This window comes from Pan paniscus, chromosome 21 (genome assembly GCF_029289425.2).
Source record: "Pan paniscus chromosome 21, NHGRI_mPanPan1-v2.0_pri, whole genome shotgun sequence".
NCBI lineage: Eukaryota > Metazoa > Chordata > Mammalia > Primates > Hominidae > Pan > Pan paniscus.
The window spans coordinates 25,434,094-25,454,678 of NC_073270.2; the positions used below are offsets into that span (position 1 = coordinate 25,434,094).

General features: G+C 49.1%; 1 protein-coding gene across 7 annotated transcripts in view; it reads left to right on the forward strand.

The window, feature by feature from the left end:
* SYNDIG1 (synapse differentiation inducing 1) overlaps window positions 1-20,585 on the forward strand; it is a 226,047-nt gene that overhangs the window by 100,521 nt on the left and 104,941 nt on the right. For 6 of the 7 annotated variants that reach the window (XM_034947455.3, XM_034947456.3, XM_003829360.5 and 3 more), the window contains exon 3: window positions 16,584-16,721. The exons of the other annotated variant lie outside the window; for it this stretch is intronic. In XM_034947455.3, the coding sequence (XP_034803346.1) occupies window positions 16,584-16,721 (138 nt within the window). The remainder of the gene's footprint in view (window positions 1-16,583; window positions 16,722-20,585) is intronic. 7 annotated transcript variants of the gene reach the window in all.

The window sequence follows — 20,585 nt, forward strand, 5'->3', positions numbered from 1 at the left end:
TTCTCATAACACCTGGAGTCAAGTCTGAACACACAGGACTTCAATGTCTGGGGGATCAGAAACTGAGATAAAAATGATACTAACCTTGAGGAGAGTTTTGAAAAGCCAGCGGCCAAACCAATGAGAGGCATGGCGCACATTGTCCTGATCACCTCCGTGGATCTGTAAGCAGCAGACAGGATTTCCAAAATGTGAGGAATGAGGACTTTATGTATTCATATAAGCACTCAAAATGTGCTATCTAGCTCAAGGCAAGAGGTAGTCACAGCATTTGATGTAACAATTAGGGCCGAAGAAAGGCAGGAGGCAACATTTTCTTGCAGTCCTCTTTTGGAAGATTCACTTCTGCATAAATGTGTTCACCTGAACCGAAGGTGGTCCTGTGCCCCCTGTTCATACATGTCACCACCTCCACTCATCAGCTGGGCTTCTCAGAGATGGTGCACGTCCATAACCAGTTCTGAAGGCCTGAGGGACTCTGGGAGCAAGGTGGAATTCACATCTGCTAGCTCATCACACCAACCTGGGGAAATTGTCCCACCCTCTGTGAGGAGACAGAAAGTGCAGGTGTCCCTCGAGAGCCCGCCCATTTCAAGTGACATGACACCTTTTGGTGTCGGAAATACGAACTCAATAAATCAGTCAGGGACTGCTGGAATTTCTGCAAACTGAAAACTGTTCCCCCTCTTTAGCCTTTACTGTGATTTGACCACAGGAGGAGAATTTCTGTATGTGACCAAAAAGGCAAGAAGAAAATATTCAAATCCAGGCAGCGTGTGACAGGAGAGTGACTCGTGTGTCCATGTCTAGTGCTTTTCCTCGCTCAAAGGGGTGGCATCCCTGTTTTACATGTGATGAATCTGAGGTTCCAGCTGCTGGTTTTCCATCTGGTCTTATGTTAGAATCACATATGATTAATTCACTTATAAAGTTCCACATGCCCAGAGAGAGCATCAGAGACCTGGGCGTCAGGAGTGTTGAAGCCCCTGAGTGAGCCCCGGGGTAGCCCACCCCAAGGACATTGGTGACTTGCCCAAGGGTCTCAGCTAGGAAGGGGTAGGTCAAAATTTAACTCCAAATCTCATGCTTTTTCTATTCTATTATACTGACTAACCTGTATCTTAAGGTCAAGTGGATCCAAATTATCTAAATCAAAACCAGAAACCCCAGCTTTCTATTAAAAAATCAATTTTTGTAAAGTTTACCCCAGAAAAAAGTGCAAACAAATACTGAACCCCAGTTAATGGTGTGATGCTGAAGTGTTTAGGGGGAGTGTCCTGCTGTGTGCAACTCACTCTGACATGGATCAGAAAAGATAAGATGAAGCGATGGGTGGATAAGAGGATGAACAGATGCACGAATAATGATAAAGTTGGTGCGGTAAAGATGCTAGTTGTAGAACCTAAGTGATGAATATGTGAACATTCACTGTATAATTCTTTTAAGTGTTCTGTCTGTTGTATCTATTTGAAGTGCAGGTTGATGCCAGGAGTAAAAAAGATGTCTTCTCTGCACCATTTGTTGACTTATCCACTTTTAATCTGCTGTTTGAAAATGGTCATATACCAATTTCAGTATTGTATTTTATAATGTTATAGAGTTTATATGGACAGGCAAAATCTTCTTCTGGCAGAGTTGATTTACTGAACAAAAGTGTAGCAACACTGCTCTGAAAATATATGGGCCATCACATTTAAATGTAAAGTGCTTAGCTATAAAGCTTTTAGAAGAAAACAGAAAATCTCTGTAACCTAGGGTAAGGTGAAGAGTTCTTAGCTATGACATCAGAAAAACAATCTATAAAAGAAAGAATAGACAAATTTTACTTAATCAAAATTAAAAACTTTTGCTCTGCAAAAAACACTGTCAAATGATGAAAAGACAAGCTACACAATGGGAGAAAAATATTTGTAAATTGCATATCTGACAGTTTGTATCCAGAATACAGAAAAATTATCTCTTAAATTTAAATGTAAGAAATTGCAACCATCTAATTTAAAAATAGGCAAAATATTTGAACAGACACTTCATGAAAGGGAGTATATAAATGGCAAATAAGCACACAAGAAAGATATTTGACATCATTAGCCATCAGGGAAATGCAGACTAAAACCATGATTATATACCACTGCACACCTCAGAATAGCTAAAATCCAAAATGTTGAAAATACTAGGTACTGGCAGGGATGCAAAGTAACTGGAACTCTCATACATTGCCGGTGGGAATGCAAACTGGAACAGCAACTCTGGAAAACACTGTCAGTTTCAAACACCATATGACCCAGCAATCCTACTCCAAGGTATTTGTGCTAAGGAAATAAAACCTTACATTCACACAAAAACCCATACATATATGTCTATAACATGTATTTCTAATAACTCATAATTGGAAAAGCAAATGCTCTTCATTTTTGGATGAATGGATTAAACACATCATGTTACTTATTGTGGACTATTACTCAGGAAAAAAAAATGAATGAACTATGGATACACTCAGCAACCTGGATCTCGAGGGTATTGTGCCAGTGGAAATGGTCAGCCTCAAAAGGTTGATATACTGTATGTTTCCATTCCTATGCCTGCTCGAAAAGACGAAACTGTAACAACCAACAGCAGTGCAGTGATTGCAAGGGGTTAAGGATGGGGAAAGGTGAGATATGAAAAGGAAAAATGAGGGAGTTCTTTGGAGGTGATGAAGCCTTTCTGTATCTTGGCTGTTGGAGTGGTTGCATAAATCTATACATGCAACAAAATCCATAGAACTACACACTGCAAACACACACACGCACAAGAATGAGGCACAGATACACTGGTGAAATCCGATTAAGGTCTGTGGTTTAGTCAGAAGTGTTATACCAATGTCATTTTCTGGATTTTGATCATTGCATTATGGTTATGTAAGAGGCAAGCAAGGGTATATGGGAACTCTCTGTTCTATCTTTGCAGTTCCTACAGGAACTCTGTTCTATTTTTGAAAATTTTATGTAAGTCCAAAATTATTTCAAAGTGCATATATATATACACACACACACAATATTTCAAAGTGTATATATATAACTTATACATATATACACATAGATATACATTTATATTATATGAAGTCATGTTTAATGAATTTGAATATTCTTTCTGTAGTCTTCAAACTGTAACTAAAAATATCACTTAAATACATGCTTTTCTTTCAACAAAGCAGAACATTTTAGAACAGTGAAGAAAAAAAGGAAATTAGTGATTATTAAAAATAGCTAATGTCCAATTACCTAGAACACCCCAGCCCATCCCTTGATAAATAACCAGAGGTTTACTATAATTTGGTTTTACACAGAGGCAACCTTTTGAAATTGACCCATTGACAGTTTTTTTGAAGAAACAGACATTGACCCTTCTGATCTTAAAGCCTGAAACTTACATTTGTTTTATCTGAGCTCCTTCTTCAAGAGAGGACCTTCAGGCCTTTCAACCCAAAAACATTATCAAAGAACTGAAACTTACCAGATCACTGTATCCAGAGAAGGAGATGCCAGACCCCTCATTCATCACTTGATTGCTTCCTTAGGCCTCCCTGGTTCCTATTTTCTTACACACTGTTACATTACTTCTCTGCTATATAAACCCCTAATTTTAGTGGGTCAGGGAGATGGATTTGAGACTGAGCTCCCATCTCCTCAGCTGTAGCACTGAATTAAAGCCTTCTTCCTTGGCAATACTCCTTGTGTCAGTCATTGGCTTTCTGTGTGGCGAGCAGCAGGACCTAGACCTAACCCCTGGTGTTTCAGTAAGACTTTAGTTTGGAAAATACTCAAATCCTTGCAACCTAGGCAGCCCAGCTGAACCACAGTCGCATTCTGGCGTGAGGGGATGTGGCCAGAGGGCCAGCCAGGAGAGCTCAGAGAGACTGGGCGGGAGGCTCCTGGAATCACCTGAACTCAGGGTTCTCCTGTCCCACGTCTTCGGCAGCTGGCTCTTCTTGTTGCAGAGATGGGAGATGCAGATTTAAGGCTCTCAAACTGCAGAGGGCTGGTGACTTTGGCCACTGCCTGGAACTCTTGAGAGCGTGGAGCGACTGGTCAGGTGGGAGACCCACATTCTTCCCACTCTGGAGTAAGGTGGTTCTCATTCAAGCCGAAGAAGCTTCTGGTGCCCTTGGGTGGAGGACAGGGTTGGGCAGGATATGGGGAGTAGAGATGGCCACTGGCCTCTTAAAGGAAGAGATACAGTTGTGTTCATATGCACCCCTCCCAGAGCAAGCTGGATGGATCTCAAGAGTGGAAAAGGCCAGACTCAAAAGGTTGTATACTGTATCTTTCCATTCCCATGGCATTTTTGAAAAGATGAAACTGTAACAACTGATAGTGCAGTGGTTGCCAGGGGTTAAGGATGGAGGAAGGGTGAGATATACAGAGGAAAAATGGGGAAATCATTCTTGGTGCTCATAAGAAGCTCAGAGACGATTCAGATGGGTAGTGTGGATGGATGGATGTTAGGTTCCTCCAAGCTTGCCCTCTGTTCCAGGGAGGATTGGCACTCTACCAGCCTCCTCCACCTCCCAGCCCCCGTCCTGACCCACATTAGTCTGAAGTTTTACCCACTGCTCTGCTGTAAGTTCCTTCTGGCTCCTGGCGGTGGGTCTGTTCTGCTTTTGAGAGTGGGCATCCTGTGAAGAGCATTCCTGTGGCGCAAGTGAGAATTACCATGCAAGCAACGTACATTGTAAGCAGAGGTACTCATTTAGTAACTGGATCAACAGGCAATGATAACTTGACATTCAGCTATGAAACCAGCCCTTCTGGATGGGTCATAGAAGGCTGCATCCCTATTTATTTCCCAGTCACGTAGACTGATGTGGGATGAGCTCGGTTTTGTTCAGGCAGGGAGAAGTGGTCTGGCTCTCCACAGTCCTGTGTGTGTGATGCCCACTCCCTACCCCCAGCTTTGCCTGTGCTGCTTTCCCTGCACCCAAGTCCTTTAATGAGTCAGGGGCTGCCAGACCCTTCTTCACAAGGCCTGAAGTCCAGTGTACAACACAAATTATATCCACACTGTGAAAATAAAAACATACGAGAATGAAAAAGAAGGAAAAAACAGTATCATCGCCAGCTTACACTGATGGCCTGCTGCGCCCTGGTCACTTTGACCTGAATCACGTAGTGATCTTTCACACCAAGTCCTGGAAAGCTTTGGCCCACCCTGTCTTTGAAGACCAAGGTATGCATCTGTTCATTGCACCCATCTGTTTGGCAGCGGTGATGAGGTTTCTCATCCTGCATGACGTATTCGTCATGTGTCTGTCACCTCAAGTGTCCCGGAGTCTCATGGTCGTGTTCCACATAGGGCTGCCCCAGGGCAGTAATGGGGGTATCCAGCAACCCCCAGTTCCTCCACAGGCTCTGCAGCAGGTGCTCTCAGCTCCCCTTACCGCATACCTTCTCAGGTATTACCCTTGCCTGAGACACCCCTGGGCCTGAACTTTCTCTGAAGACCTGAAGTCTGCCCTGCAAAGGGTGGGAGAATCTCTGCCCCCAGGAGACCAGGGTCAGTTTATTCCAGAGAGATAACTCAGAATACATCTTACACTGATTTCCTCGAGGTCCCAACAGGAGCAGCCTCCAGGCTCCCACTTCTCTTCCCCATCATCTTTGCTGAGATCACCTCCCAAAAAAGCAATTGCACCTGAATCCTTTATTCAAGCCCTGCTGCAAGGAGCCAGGCCTCAAGAATGCGTTTGTTGGGCGGGGCACGGTGGCTCACACCTGTAATCCTAGCACCTTGGGAGGCCAAGGTGGGCAGATTGCCTGACCTCAGGAGTTTGAGACCAGCCCAGGCAACACGGTGAAACCCCGTCTCTATTAAAAACCTAAAAAAAAAAAAAAATTAGCCAGGCATGGTGGCATGCACCTTTAGTCTCAGCTACTCAGGAGGCTGAAGCAGGAGAATTGCTTCAACCTGGGAGGTGGAGGTTGCAGTGAGCCGAGATTGTGCCACTGCATTCCAGCATGAGTGACAGAGCTAGGCTCTGTCTCTAAAATAAATAAATAAATAAGTAAATAAATAAATAAATAAAAATAATGCATTTGCTAAAGCTGCCCTCCCAGGCCACTGAGCACTTCCAGGCCACAGGAAGAACTTAGCCTGATGGGTGAACTCAATGAAGGAACTTCTTATCCTACTCTAACCATTGGATTAAATGCCTATAGCTAGTTAAAAGACAAGTATTTCAATTAATGCAGGAATATGGAAAACCAGTCCTCTAATATAATGATATGTCTTATCACATCATAAAACCTGAAGTCCAGTGTACAACACCATTACCTTCACAAAGACAAACCAGGAGCTACACACAGAGGTGAATCTTAATGAATTTCATTTCATTCGGCTCCTGCTTCCAGAACATTACAGATCCCTAGGGCCGTCGTTAGGTGCTAATCAGAAACTTCTCAGAGGAGAAATACATTTGCGCTTTACCCAGGGCAAGCAGACATTAACAGAGACAGTTCTCTTTTGACAACTTCCCTTTGTGAATGAATGCTTGTCTCCCTGGAGCACGGTAGATATTGCCAGGGAAACCCTGGATCTGCTTCCCCAGCCTCATCCCATTACTTCTGGTGAGGTTTTTGTCTGACACAAGTGAATGCAGAATGCAGCCTTACAAGGGCTTTCTTCCCAAAGTTTGCCTTCCAGGACCCCATCCCTGCCTCAAAGAGCTGAACGTTTTTGAAAGGGAGTTCAAGTCTCCCACTAATCATGTCTATTGATGATGGGAATTGAGTCTTCATGGGGATGTGCTAGGAGCTAAGACCTAAAGCACCCATCCCAAAGGAAGAAAACAAAATTTAAAGAAATAGGAGGGAGGTGATCCATTAAGGCAGGTCTGGTCAGCTTCAACCGTTCTGCCCATACACACTGAACGTTCATTTATTCCCAGAGAGTCTGTTTGCAAATAATCTTCTTCAGATATTTGCAAGCATCTACTCTGGCCCCAGAATCAAACTGGGAGCCTCCAAAAGAGAAAAGGTCAGTCCTGACCTCCAAGGGCTGCAGTGTGGTGTGCACCTCATTTACAGCAGTCAAGCCCCAAACGCTCACAATGGGAACTTCATCTCATTTGTTCTAGGACGTGCAAGGCACTTGTGTTTTATTTAATTTATCTTGCGAGGTTAATATATTTTTCTGTACAGAAAAGTTTCATATTTTATGCACCTAACTGGATTATTTTCTTCTAAAAATACCTCCCTCCTCAAAGAATATAAAATGATTTAGGAATATTGGACTAGATACTACTAGGAGGAAAAATCTGTTTACTTCTGAATGATGCATTGACTCGCTCATTTTTGAACATTATACATTAATTTATTTATTTTAGCTGAGATCCATTTGTTTTAGAAAAGATTGCCTGGGAAGCCAATACACAAAACAGGAAAAGCCTGAGCTGTTTGGGCCTGGGCAGGTTCAGGGACTCTGAGACATCCACCCCCCACCCCCCACCACCACTTGCCCTTTCATGGAGGCCCCAGGCCCTGAAGAGCACAGTGAGAAACCACTGCATTGGTGACAGCACGAAAGTCCCTCTCCTTCAGTGACACATGGCATCGCCACCCACATTGTCTTGTGCTCTGTGACGTCCCTCAAAAACCAAATGGAGACCAAATGGTTAGACCAGGCCCACCACTGATGGCAGAGGGCATGTTTTCCCCATTTTCAGGGGCACAAAGGTACATATATCCTTGTGACTACAGCAAAATTTAATATGTTGCAATTAGAAATACTGATTTACTAGAAAATCTGGTGTTTTTGTTGGTTGAATTATCTGGGTAACGGAGAGCTGATTAACAAAGAATAACTGAATTCTCAGATTTTAGGAATTAGAATAAAGAGTGAAATACAGTTGACATTTTAACGACATTGCCCACGATTTCATTTTCTTATGATGGTTCCGAGCTCTAGTTTGTGGCTGATGATTGTTGAGCGTTTCTGCTGTACCTGCTTTGGGCTGTTGCGATGTGTGATGGAAGACAGTTGATCGGGGGGCACGTGCCCCTGGCATCACATACCTGGAAGGGGCTGGGTCAAGGCAGGGCTCTGAGATCTGCTTTGCCCCTTGTCATGGTTGACTCCTGAGTTGTGAACTCACAGATCGCATCTGAGCACTTGGCGCTGATGGGAAGGGAGTCACAGACATGAACTCTACCCATGTGCTAAAGAGTAATGACCACCCCCGTCCCTGGACTCCCCAGCCCTGCCCCCAGGCTGGGCACTGGCTCCCCACCCTCAGCAGTGCCTCAGGCCCTGACACCTCCGTGGCCCCCTGTCTCCTCCTCCCCATCCCATCTCTCAGCAATCCAGCATGGACGTCCGTAAGGATTCCTAAATCCTCACTTCTGTTGAGAAAGCCATGGATCTCTTCCCAGCCCCTTCCTCAATTCTCCACCTGACCCATCCAAATGTAACAACCTGCTCAGCAGACAAGCTTTTTAAAAGGCAGTTTTAAAGTGGAGGGGTTTTGTCAGTTTGCTGTTGCTTGTTTCACACCAGTATGTGAAATATCCTCTTTCTACAAAAACAAACTGCTACCTAGGAGGAAAAACTAAAAGTATGACAGCATATACCCAAGATGATTGGTCAGTAATTTAGGGCAATGTGTGTTCAAATATGAAAACATGGTTTCCTAGGACTCTGCACTCTGGAACCCCCAGATCTCCATTACAGCTGTGTACGTGTGAGCCCTCTGTGCATCGCACACTGGGGGTTCTCAGGAGATGTCTGTGGTTTTTACGTGACCTGACTTCAAGTAAAGGAGAGAACAAGGGGCCTCGAGATGTTGAAGAAGCCTGGTGCAGAGAGGATGGTTTGACATGGGCAGAAGGGGTCGGGTCTTCTACAGCCAGGCAGCACACAGAAAACCCCTGAGGGACCCAAGTGGACCCCTGGGGCTTGCCCCGATGGTGCAGGTGCAGGAGGATGGCCCCAGCACTGGCCCTGCAAGGTCTCCATGGCTCACATCTCAGACACGGGCCTCACCCACGTGGCTCACGAAGACTCATTCCCTTCTGTGGGAGTGGAAGCTCTTGCCTGGAGACCTCAAAGGCAGCTGGGTCCACTTCCACACACCTGTGATGTGGACAGAGGGTATCTCGCTCCAGGCTGTCTGCCAAGACCAGAGAACATGAGTGCACCTCCCGTAGATGCAGAGGGGCTTGAGCTGTGTCCTCCGCCTACAGCTTTCCCAGGTGCTGTCCTTGGTCCTGTCCTCAGTTGCCCTGGAGCCACCATAAATAAGACAGTCTTGAGCGTGGCCAAGTCATCATTCTCACCCAACGTTGAAACCCTTCTCTGGAGGCACATGTAAATGATGGTGAAGATGTATGCCCTGGAGAGCATAGGAAGGCATTTCAGAGGGTGAAGAGAGGATCAGAGGTCAGGCAGCAGGGCTGAATGCAGAGTATTCATGGGTAATGATAGGCCCAAAGGAAGGTGGAGCTGCTAGTTACTCCACTGTCCTCTGTGCAAATTATAGGGGCTTCACCACTTTAGTTAGTGTTGTTCATACTGGCGTAGGCCACAGGCGAATCCCTCATTCATTCAGCAAATGCGTGTGGGTCCTACTATGTGCCAGGCACTGTTCTGGGCACTTAGGATACAGCTTTGGATAAAATGTGCAGATTTCTGCCCTCCTGGTGCTTAGAGGAAGGGAGTCGGGATGGGCATGATGGCTCACGCCTGTAATGCCAGCACTTTGGGAGACCCAGGCAGGTGGATCACTTGAGGTCAGGAGTTCGAGACCAGCCTGGCTAACATGGTGAAACCCCGTCTCTACTAAAAATAGAAAAATTAGCCAGGCATGATGGCACGTACCTGTAATCCCAGCTACTCCAGAGGCTGAGGCAGGATAATTGCTTGAACCTGGGAGGTGGAGGTTGCAGCGAGCCCCAGTCGCGCCACTGCACTCCAGCTGGGAGACAGTGCGAGACTCTGTCTCAAAAAAAAAAAAAAAAAAAAGAAAAAGGAAGAGAGTCAGAAAGTAGACAAATCAGTATCACGTGAATGCAGAGAAGCCCCTAGCAGGCTGGGGATAGAGGGGCTGGGAAGGTGGTGGCAGCTTTGCAGCTATGTAGGGAAGGCTCTGATGAGAAGTGGCATTTGCGCAAAAGCCCCAAATGAAGTGGGCAAGCTAGGCACATGTGCATCCTGGCTTAGGGGACGGCAGGTGCACAGGCTCTGATGCAGGCAGGGCACACACGCATGTGGGAGGAGCAGCAGGGAGCTCCCTGCAGGTGGAAAACGCCAAGCCCAGAGTAAAGAGGGTCAGATCCCACGAGACTGCTGTGAGTGCAAGGTCAGAGATCACCAGATCCTCACTTTTGTGCCTTTCCACAGTGTCAGTCTTTTTATTGATGCTGCATTCTCCATCATAAAGGCCACGAGCTCCCTGGAGTTCCCAGGAGGTATTCTCCTTAGTGCTTCCCCTTGCCTCGAGAGTGAGAGTGGCGGGCACGCAGGCTTGAGCCGAGCCACCCATCAGTCAGTATTGCAAACCGTACATCACAGTATATTTAATCAACATATAAATGTTATAGATTAAACATTCCACAACAAACTAAGTAACATTTAACATCAAGAGAAAAGGGATAGGTAAAGGGGTTCGTGTTCCAGTCCAGGGAGAGTGGCGAGAATGGAAAGAATACACTGGCCTGGCCCGGGTGCTCCGTCAGTGGTCAGTGTCTTGCAAGGAAGAGTCTTTGCTGTGGGCGGAGCCTTCAACGGCAGATGCTGGGCCCTTATCACAAGTGATGGCAAGATGGTGTCTGTTAAAATGACTGTTTTCGAGCTGCTGAAGTCTTGCTCTTTTTACGGCTGCAGAGTTCTCTGTTGAGGACTAATAGTGGCAGAATGTGCTTGGTTAAATCCTTGTCTGGTTGGATGCAGCCTTTATTGATCAGGCAAAAAAACTCTGATCTCTGTTTGAAAACTCTGTTGCCCTATGAAATATAAGATGGAGTCTTTCTAATATGGAGTCACTTATGTCAAAGGTGCTCTATACAACGAACGACACAGTCCAATAGGACCTTCTGAGGTGGTGGAAACGTTCTGCATCTGTGCTGTCCCATGTGACAGGCATGGGACACGTGTGGCTCCTGAGCATGTGGTGTCACTGAGGGACCAGTGTTGGTTGTGTGTACTTGTGAGCACTTTAAGCGGACACAGCTCCACGTTGGCCAGTGGCTGCCAGGCTCCTCAGTGCAGATGTGGCCATTGGGACCACCACCCTTGGATGGTGCGTGAGATGCTCACCAGAGTCGGTGAGCACAGAGAAGTGAGCCATGGGCGGGGTTCAGCTTCCCACTCCTGAAACAGGCGCCTCACACTCTTGCTCACAAAGCTGCCACGAATGCTGAACATTGTGATGTGCAAACATTTGGTGTCATGCCCTGTGCTATGATTATTTTGTTAAAATATCCCCAGGAAGAAAACCCCGAGGGAACTGAGAGCCCTCTCCCTCTGTGGAGGTAAGGAAAACTGGGCTAGAACAGGCAGGCGATGCAGTAGAATGGGCGGCCCTGGAGGGCACCTGCCTTTCTCTGCCTTGGCTTTAGCTCAAAATTGTGGGACCTCTGCATGAATTGCAGACTCCTTCGCAATGTTTTCAGTCCGCAGATGTACAGATTAAATGACTCATGAAGAGGATTCTTAAAGACAGCTGCAGTGAATGATGAGTCTTTCTTGGTGTTGGGGATTGTGTGTATTTCTCTGCTTGGCTTGTTGGTATTTGTGTGGCCTCTCCTAGGCCAGCCTCGTCTCCTCTCCTTCCTTGCGAGTGGCATGATGCCCACAACCATTTATACTCCAGAACATTCCTGGCAGAAGAGGAACAAAGAAAAGAGCTGGGGTGTTTTTGCCTGCCCTGTAATTTGTCTGAGCTTTGTTTGTTTGTTTGTTTGTTTGATTTTTGAGAGGGAGCCTCACTCTGTTACCCCAGCTGGAGTGCAATGATGCGATCTTGGCTCACTGCAACCTCCACTCCTTGGGTTCAAGCAATCTTCTGCCTCAGCCTCCCAAGTAGCTGAGACTACAGGCATGCACCACGAAGCTCAGTTATTTATATTTTTTTAGTAGAGACAGGGTTTCACCATGTTGCCCAGGCGGGTCTCGAACTCCTGACCTCAAGTGATCCTTCCACCTCAGCCTCCCAAAGTGCTGAGATAACAGGTGTGAACAACCATGCCCACCCCTGAGTTTTTAAAATCTATTTCAATCAAAGTTGACAAATTATTTTGATGTCTTCTAGCCTCAGCTTGGTAATTTACAGAGTGTGATTCCTTTATGCTTCTAAATTAAAATCTGTGAAGACTGGAGGAGTGCCCCAAAAGCTAAATCTTTGCTTCTTGGGGACTGTGTAATGCTAAAGCAATTTCTAAAGATGGAAGGCAATGCCTCCAAGTGCCTATGTGGTCCGGGGCAACGGTTCCCCAAGCGTTGACTAAGATCGGGAAAACCTCACTGTTGCCATGGGCCTCTCCGTCACCACCATGAGACAGACTTAGCAAGAAGCAGAGTCATCAGAGTCCTGGCAGGGAGAGGGGAGGAAGACACCTCATCTTCTCACGAGAAGCAATGGAGGCAAAGTGGGGTTTGTGTGCAGCCAAAGCAGCCATGTGCAAACCCAGCACGCAGCTTAGAGCCCTGGGTGTGCAGTTGGCATCGGGGATTCCAGACTCCAGCAGCCACTCACAGGATGGTTTGTGAGTGGACGTGTTTTAACCTCTTGGAGCCTCAGCTTTGTCCTTTGTAAAACAGAAATGACAACGACAATGAAGATAATAATAACACCATTTGTAAACTAAAAATAAAGAAACTAAAAGATAAATAAACAGACAGGTGGATTTTTTGTTTTTTTGCAAGGATACATCGGGATCCATGGCTGCCATGCTCCGTGAGGTCAAGGGCTGAGCTGTGCACTGGAGAAATGGCCATTCCCCAGCCTGGCTCTGCTGCTTTCAGGAGTCTTGGACATGGGTTGGTTTGTCAGAGGTTGGACCTCCCGAGCATCTCCTACAGAGATAGCCCCTTCCATGCTCCCTGAGGTCAAGGGCTGAGCTGCGCACTGGAGAAATGGCCATTCCCCAGCCTGGCTCTGCTGCTTTCAGGAGTCTTGGACATGGGTTGGTTTGTCAGAGGTTGGACCTCCCGAGCATCTCCTACAGAGATAGCCCCTTCTGAAGCTCAGCAGTTCCAAAACCAGCTCTCTGACACCCCCAAAGCCACGTGTTTTCAGTGAGGGATGGAGAGTGGAGTCGACAGGGCCATGTGTGATGAGGTGCAGCTGGGCAGATACCCAGATTCCATGGGGCAAGCCTTCCACACTGCACAGCCTCCATGTTACATGCCATTCATACTGCACATCCTCCCCACTGCATTTCCTCCATGTTGCATGTGCTCCATGTTGCACATCCTCCCCGCTGCATGTCCTCCCAACTGGACTTCCTCCCCACTGCATGTCCTCACCCCTGCACATCCTCCCTACTGCAGGTCCTCACCCCTGCAAGTCCTTCCAACTGCACAGCCTCCTCCCTTCACATCCTCTGCACTGTACGTCCTCCCACCTGCACGTCCTCCCTGCTGCACGTCCTCCCCACTGCACATCCTCCCCTCTGCACAGTCTCCATATTGCATGTCCCACCCCCTGCATGTCCTCCCCCCTACACATCCTCTCCACTGCATGGCCTCCCTCCTTCATGTCCTCCCCTCTTCATGTCCTCCCTGCTGCACGTCCTCCCCACTGCACATCCTCCCCTCTGCACAGTCTCCATATTGCATGTCCCACCCCCTGCATGTCCTCCCCGCTGCACATCCTCTCCACTGCATGGCCTCCCTCCTTCATGTCCTCCCCCCTGCATGGCCTTCCCACACATGTCTTCCCCCTTCACGTCCTCCCTGCTGCACTCCCTCCCCACTGCACTCCCTCCCGATTGCACTTCCTCCCCACTGCACATCCTCCCCCTCTTCACATACTTCCCACTGCATGGTCTACCCCCTTGACGTCCTCCCCATTGCATGCCCTCCCCTCTCATGCTGTCCCCACGGCACGGCCTCCCCCCTGCATGGCCTTCCCCTTGCATGGCCTCCTCCAATATGTCCTCCCTTCTGCATGTCCTCCCCGCTGCACATCCTTTACCCTGCACATCCTCACCCCTTCACATCCTTCCCCCTGCACGTGCTTCCCCCTGCATGTCCTCACCCCTGCACATCCTCCCCCCTGCACATCCTCCACGCGGCACACCCTCCCCACTGCTTGTCCTTCCCACCGCACGTCCTTTTTGCAGATTCCAGACTCCAGCATCTGAGGCTGGGAAGTGAGCATCTCCACCTGGACAGGCTGGAGCCTCACAACTCCCCCATGAATTATGCATCCCTGTGGGCTGTTCCACTTTTTTTCCCCCTTAGCCATAATGATGGCAATTTTCATATCTCCTTACTGTTCGGAGACCATATGGGGGCCAATGTGCAGAATAAAGAGAAGAGAAATCTCACAAGCCTGGCTCCGTGGACAGAGGCTTCGCAGCCCCAGACACATGAAGCAGCCACCACAGCAGAGGCAGCGACTCCTTGACCTGTGCCCAGCAGGAGGGGCAAGGCCAAGAGCTGGCACTGTAGCCTGAGCAAGTTGCTTGCCCTGTTGGTGGAGTGGCACTTCAGGTCCCTGCCCTGCAGGCTTGTTGGGGGGCGAGTAAACAGTGAGCCCAAGTTCCACGAGAGGCCACCTGGGAAGTCCTTATTGTTGGACTGATCCCATGAAAATATGCCGTACCAGGGAGCCTCAGGTCTCACTGCAGCCCTGCGGCTGGCTGCACAGTGATTAGAGGCTCTGATTGGCAGTTTTACTTGTGTTTAATTAACAAAAATGGGAAAGGGAGCCGTGGTCACCTGTGGGCCTTCCCAGCTTCTGCTAGTAAGGAGGAATGTCTGGGGGCACTCAGGCATCGGTGGTAAGCAGCGGGCTCGCAGCCACGCAAGTGCTGCACTCACGGGGTGGGCCCACCTGCACTTTTGTCTGGCTTCACAGGGTCTGTCTGGAAGCCTCCTGAAGAAATGGCCCTGTCACTGCCGTGCACTGCCAGTCATTCTCGAAGCGCTCCAGCTTGTGGCAGGAGGCCTCTGCTTAACAACCTTGGGCAGCTGGCAGAGAGCTAGGAAGCCAGGGCCTCCTCCAAGAGGAAGTGAGCCACTACTCTCCTAGGAAACAATATCTGGAATAAGATGGGCACCATCTTTGTATAGGACAAATGCCTAGGCAGGGTGGCCCTGGTGTTTGGAAGAGTTGGTGTGAGGGCTCCGAATTTTGATGAGGAAAGAGCCCAGCCAGTGGAATGACAGCCAGGAGGCACCCTCTGCACAAACACCAAGGCAGGGCCCAGACATTCAGCCTCCTGGAGGAGTCACCTGCCCTTTGTGGGGAGGGTGGGGCAGTGGTTCTCTTTGCTAGGTCAGCATTGGAATCATCTGAGCTGCTTTTCAAAAATTACTGTGGAATCGCAAACCACATACCCCACGTTCTCACTTGTAAGTGGGAGCTGAATGATGAGGACCCATGGACGCAAAGAGAAGAACAGACACTGGGGCCTGCCAGAGGTTGGAAGGTGGAAGGAGGGAAAGGAGCAGAAAGCATAACTGCTGCACACTAGGCTTATACCTGGGTGATGAAATAATCTGTGCACCAAACCCCCATGGCATGAGTTTACCCATAAAACAAACCTGCACGTGCACCCTTGAACCTAAAAAAAACTTTTTAAAATATAAAATTAAAAAGTAAATTCCTGTGCCCAGCTTCACCCTGTTTCCCTGCTCCCAGCACACACCTTCTCCATCAGAACCCCCAGGAGAGTCTCACTCAGCCCCTGCCACCAGGCCACAGAGCAGAAGGGCACAGCTGAGGCTCACAGGGCCATCCTCTGCTCCTCAGGAAGCCACCCTCGTGCTCCAGGTGGAAATCAGGCCCCACCTGTGTCTTGACTCAGTTCAGAGTCAAGAGAAACTTAAAAGAGAGATTGAGGGGACAATGTCCTCCGTCGATCCACATCAGCCTTGCCTTGTCCTTGTCCGCTAGTGAGAAGTCTCGTAATACAAAGAAAAACACGCCCGGACTATGCCTTCTGAGAGTCTCCAGTCCATCCTCAGAACACACCGACAGTGCATGGTGGCAACGGGGCCAGTTCTGCAGGTGGCTTCCAGGCAGGCAGTCCCTGAAAAGTCCCCAGTCCCATCCTTTGTCCCCACCATCCAGGCACTCACATCCCAGCGATCTTAGAAATACTGCTTTCTGTAGGATTTCTTCTGCAAACGAGTGACCCAAGAGCCCCGTACTTGGCATTATTATCTTCCTGCTCTTGGCAAGCATTTCCTTGACCTGGCTGCCCTTCCTGGGAGGCTGTGTACTTGCAGCAATAACGATGACTCGAACAATGTCAGCAACTGCAGCTGCCTCGCGGGGAGGGCCTGCGCCAGCCAGGGGTCATCCCACATCCCTGGACACCCCAGGATGACTCCTTTATTAATCTTCTCTCCTGTCCTGTCCTGCTGGTTCTCTCTTGCAGAGCGACTACTCAAGCGACACAGAGAGTGAGGACAATTTCCTCATGATGCCCCCGCGGGACCACCTGGGCCTCAGTGTCTTCTCCATGCTCTGCTGCTTCTGGCCTCTGGGCATCGCAGCCTTCTACTTGTCCCATGAGGTAAGGCCTCCTTGGTCTGTCGCACGTGGTGTGCAGGTGTTGACAGGGTGGGGGTGGGGGCAGCAATCCCAGCCGAGGAGGAGAAGCGAGGAAGCCCAGACAGCTCCTGCTACGGCTGGGTCAGCACTTGCCCAGTTGGAGGATAGGCTGGGAGAAGTTGGGGCACCCTGGGGCCAGGAGGAGGCATTCCGGCTGCCTCACCGCAGATGCAGCTGTGTCCTCGCAGAGGTGGGACTGCGTTCCGAAGAGGCTTTGGAACTGAAGCCGGTGTCTGCTGGGTAGAAGGCGCATGGCCTTTGGGAGGCTGTCTTTCATTTAGGTGCTGGTGTTGTGTGTGTGGGGTGACCCCAGTGCCGGGAAACACCATGCCCAGGTGGGCTACATTGAACTTAATGAGAGAGGAGAAAAGTAGGGTTCTGATTTCCTTGCTAAAGGCTCATTCCTGTAAAATAGATTCCAGTTCCACAGCAGCCCCCATGTACCTGCCCCAGGTAAACGCCCTGCTTGTGGAAATGGCACATCTCAGCATGACATCTGCCATTCCTCCCCAGCATAAGGCTTCTAAAGGTTTCGATTCCCAGCCTTTTTCACTACAGAGCATCCTGTTTGTTGCCCCTTATGCAACCTACATTTTGAAATATTTGGAAAGATTTTTCTCTAGCAAGTTCAGAGTACTCATTCAGAAATCAGCTATATTCACATTTTCATTAATCAGAGAAAGACATTTCTACTTGCCAATTACAGAGTGAGCTGACGGCATTACCATGGCCCACTGCTATGTGCCCAACCAAAACAGGGAGAAAGGGCACTCCTCTGCTGGCCTGGGGTCAGGGTGGTGCTGGGCACCCATGGGGTGTTCTCAGGGAGGGCTGAAGATGCCTGGAAGGTACAGAGGGTCCCTCTCCAGCTTCTAGGGTTCAGGACCAGGGCTGCACACAACTGAGCCTGGCAGGTCCTTCGTCTGAAACAGATTTCCTGGCTGAGCCCAGCAGTTGCTTCTTGATGGCTTCTGTATTGGTTGGGTTTGTTGGACGAGTGAGAGGAGAATCCGCCCTGCCTTTATGGGATTTCTGTTTTCCCCTGCACATCTTGAGTGGTGACTGGCCCCTCTTTCTGACATCCAAGGAGGAGCAGGGGAGAGTGGTGAGTGGTCTGTGGTCCTCCTGAGGGCAAGCGCTTCCTGACAGGGCACAAGAAGTTGGGAAGCCTTTGCAGGCAGGGGTGTAGCTGGAGGGGCACAGTGGGGAAATCTTGATCTGCCGGGGCTAGGCTGAGCAGTTGTTCCAGACCCAGCTTTGATCTTGAGGGTCTGTCGGAGCTTCTCTTGTGACTTCGTCCCACAAATGCCACAGAACCCCTTCTCCATCGGCACAAGCATGGGGTGGGAAGCCTGACTCCTGGGTCTGGCAGGGCCTGGTGGCTGTGGAGTGGATGCAGGCATGAGTGAACCCTGCTCCAGGGTGAGGTCCCGGACTGGGACACACAGGAGCTGGAGAAATGGGTGTGGGCACAGGCCCATGGTGGGCAGAGCCTGCTGTGCCACATAAACTGCACCCTGATGCTGCCAATAGACAAGAGCAGTCTTGCAAGGGAAGGAGAGATTGGGCCTGGGAGCTGGACAGGTGACATCAAACGCACCCCCGAAGCCTCCCTTGTACACTCCAGCCCTGTGTCATCTCCATGTGGGGAAGGATAGGGACACACCCACCTTCATGGGGCCCAGCCACTGAGGCATCCATGTAAAAGTGCCACAGAGTGCTGGGTGGATGGAAGCCCTGGATAGATGGCAAGGGGCCAAAGGGAGAGGCTGCCTATGTGGCCAAAGGAGAGACCAGTCCTTTGTGGTGTCCGTGGTCTCTGCTGCTCCGTGTGTTCAGATTGAAGCCCCAGTCTCTGGTGCAGGGCAAGGTATGGACAGCGTCTCTATCCAAAAGATCACCATTATAATAAAGAGCAAGGCTACAACTGCAGAGACTGTGTCTAGAGTCTTTCTCAGAAAGTAATTTTATTCTGAACACAGTAAGAGCCTCTTAGGCTTGGGTCTGAGGACTCATGGTGTTTGATACATTAGATAGTGAAGAGGATTTCTATTACTTGTTTAGCTGCAAATGGGAAATGCAGTTTCTATAGAGGCTTCTGACCACATTTTTTGGAGGTGAAGTGGAAACATTTTCGGGGGTGGGTGTAGGTGTTGCCTTCACTATGGGCGTAGAGAGGAGCTCTCAGGGCTGCTGGCTGCAGCCTCCCTTTTCAGTGTGCTTTGAGAATGGATTTCCCTGTGGTAAAACCACAACAGAGAAGAGGTGCTAACACTTTTATAAAGATACCTGTGGAGCTGAGTCCCCTTGGCAGGGCCTGTGTCTGCATCCATCTCCAATCAGAACTCCCATCCCAGGCAGCTCCCCTCAGTCTGCAGTGGTGGTTCCGGGAGCTGCTGCAGATCCTGGAAACAAGCAGCCCTGCACAGGACGCCTCAGCCGGCTACCAGGCTGCTGAGCATTCTGTTTACAGCCCACACCGCAGACGCGTGGTCTCCAGCAGGCCATCGTGGGGAAGCCGGCAGCTGCCAAGGAGAGTGTGGCACAGAATAGAACAGATGCAATCTGAGAATCCTTGCACTAAATTAAATCAGTGCTTTCCTAAGCGAGGCCAGCTGGGAGTGCGAAGCCCAGGACTGGAGAGGGGGAAGCCCGGAGCCCTCTCTGCCGCAGTGGCCAGCACATCCTGCTGCCTTGTTGGGTCAAGGGGATGATGCACCTGGGCGAAGAGCATGTTGATGGAGCTGAGGCTCTCCAGGCCCTCAGTGCCGTTCACAAGGAAATCTTTGACATCTAAGTGTGACTTTGGGTTTTTTTTCCCTTTTATCTCAGATCATATCACAGTGTACTCACTGACAGTCAGGCTGTGTCTGCTCATTGTCAAAATAACTGTTCAGTGAAGTCAAAGGAACATGCCAAGCCATTACAGAAAAACAAAACAACATCTTATGGTGGTCTGATTAAATTGGGCAGTGGAGAAAATGAGGGATGCCATCTCTAGAATTATGCACCTCCAGTATGTTGTTTTGTCCTGTTGTAGCCTGGTCCCATTTAGCAGGCAGCTCTCCCATGCCTCTGTTTCCTGACCCATACAATGATGTTAAAATGATTTCCAGGGTGTGTGGTTACCTGAGGGTTAGAGATGTAAGGCCAGTGAAAGTTCCCAGGAGGCACCTGCAGAGCAGCTGCTGCTGGTCATGCCCTGCTGGAAACCTGAGTTCTCCAGGTGCTGGGGGTCCAGAGGCCAAGGAACACCTGGAAAGACACAGACACACCTTTCCCAGCAGATTTTGCTAATTCTAAAAATATGTTCATGAAGTAGCATAACAGTAGTAATCAAAGTGTTAGTGAGGTGGGTAACATTGGCTGACCACCTACTGTGCGCCAGGTTCAGCGCTGGAGCCATGCACCCTTGCTTCCAGGATGTGGTCCTGGACCCCCTAGGCACTTGCTAGAAATGCACACTGTCTGGTCCACCACACACCTGCTCAGTCAGAGTCTCTGGGGCAAAGCCCAGGAATCTGCATTTTGAGGAGGCCTCCAGCTCCTCATGGATGCTGCTGCCATCACCCGGGAGGGGCCGTGGTAACCTGTGCTGCAGTCTCGGCTGGGAATCTAATAAGAAGTGGGAAGCTGCGGGATGTCTTTTGGAAGAAATGACCCCTGGGCTTTGGTTGTGGTGTGAAAGGAAGAGGGAAGGGAGGGATGCCCTGGGTTCTGATGTTGCTCGGTTGTGAATATTGCTGTCTTACATGTATTATCTCATAGGAACTCCATGACATGGGTGCTGAGATCAGGGTTCAGTGAGATTGAGAGATGTGCCTAA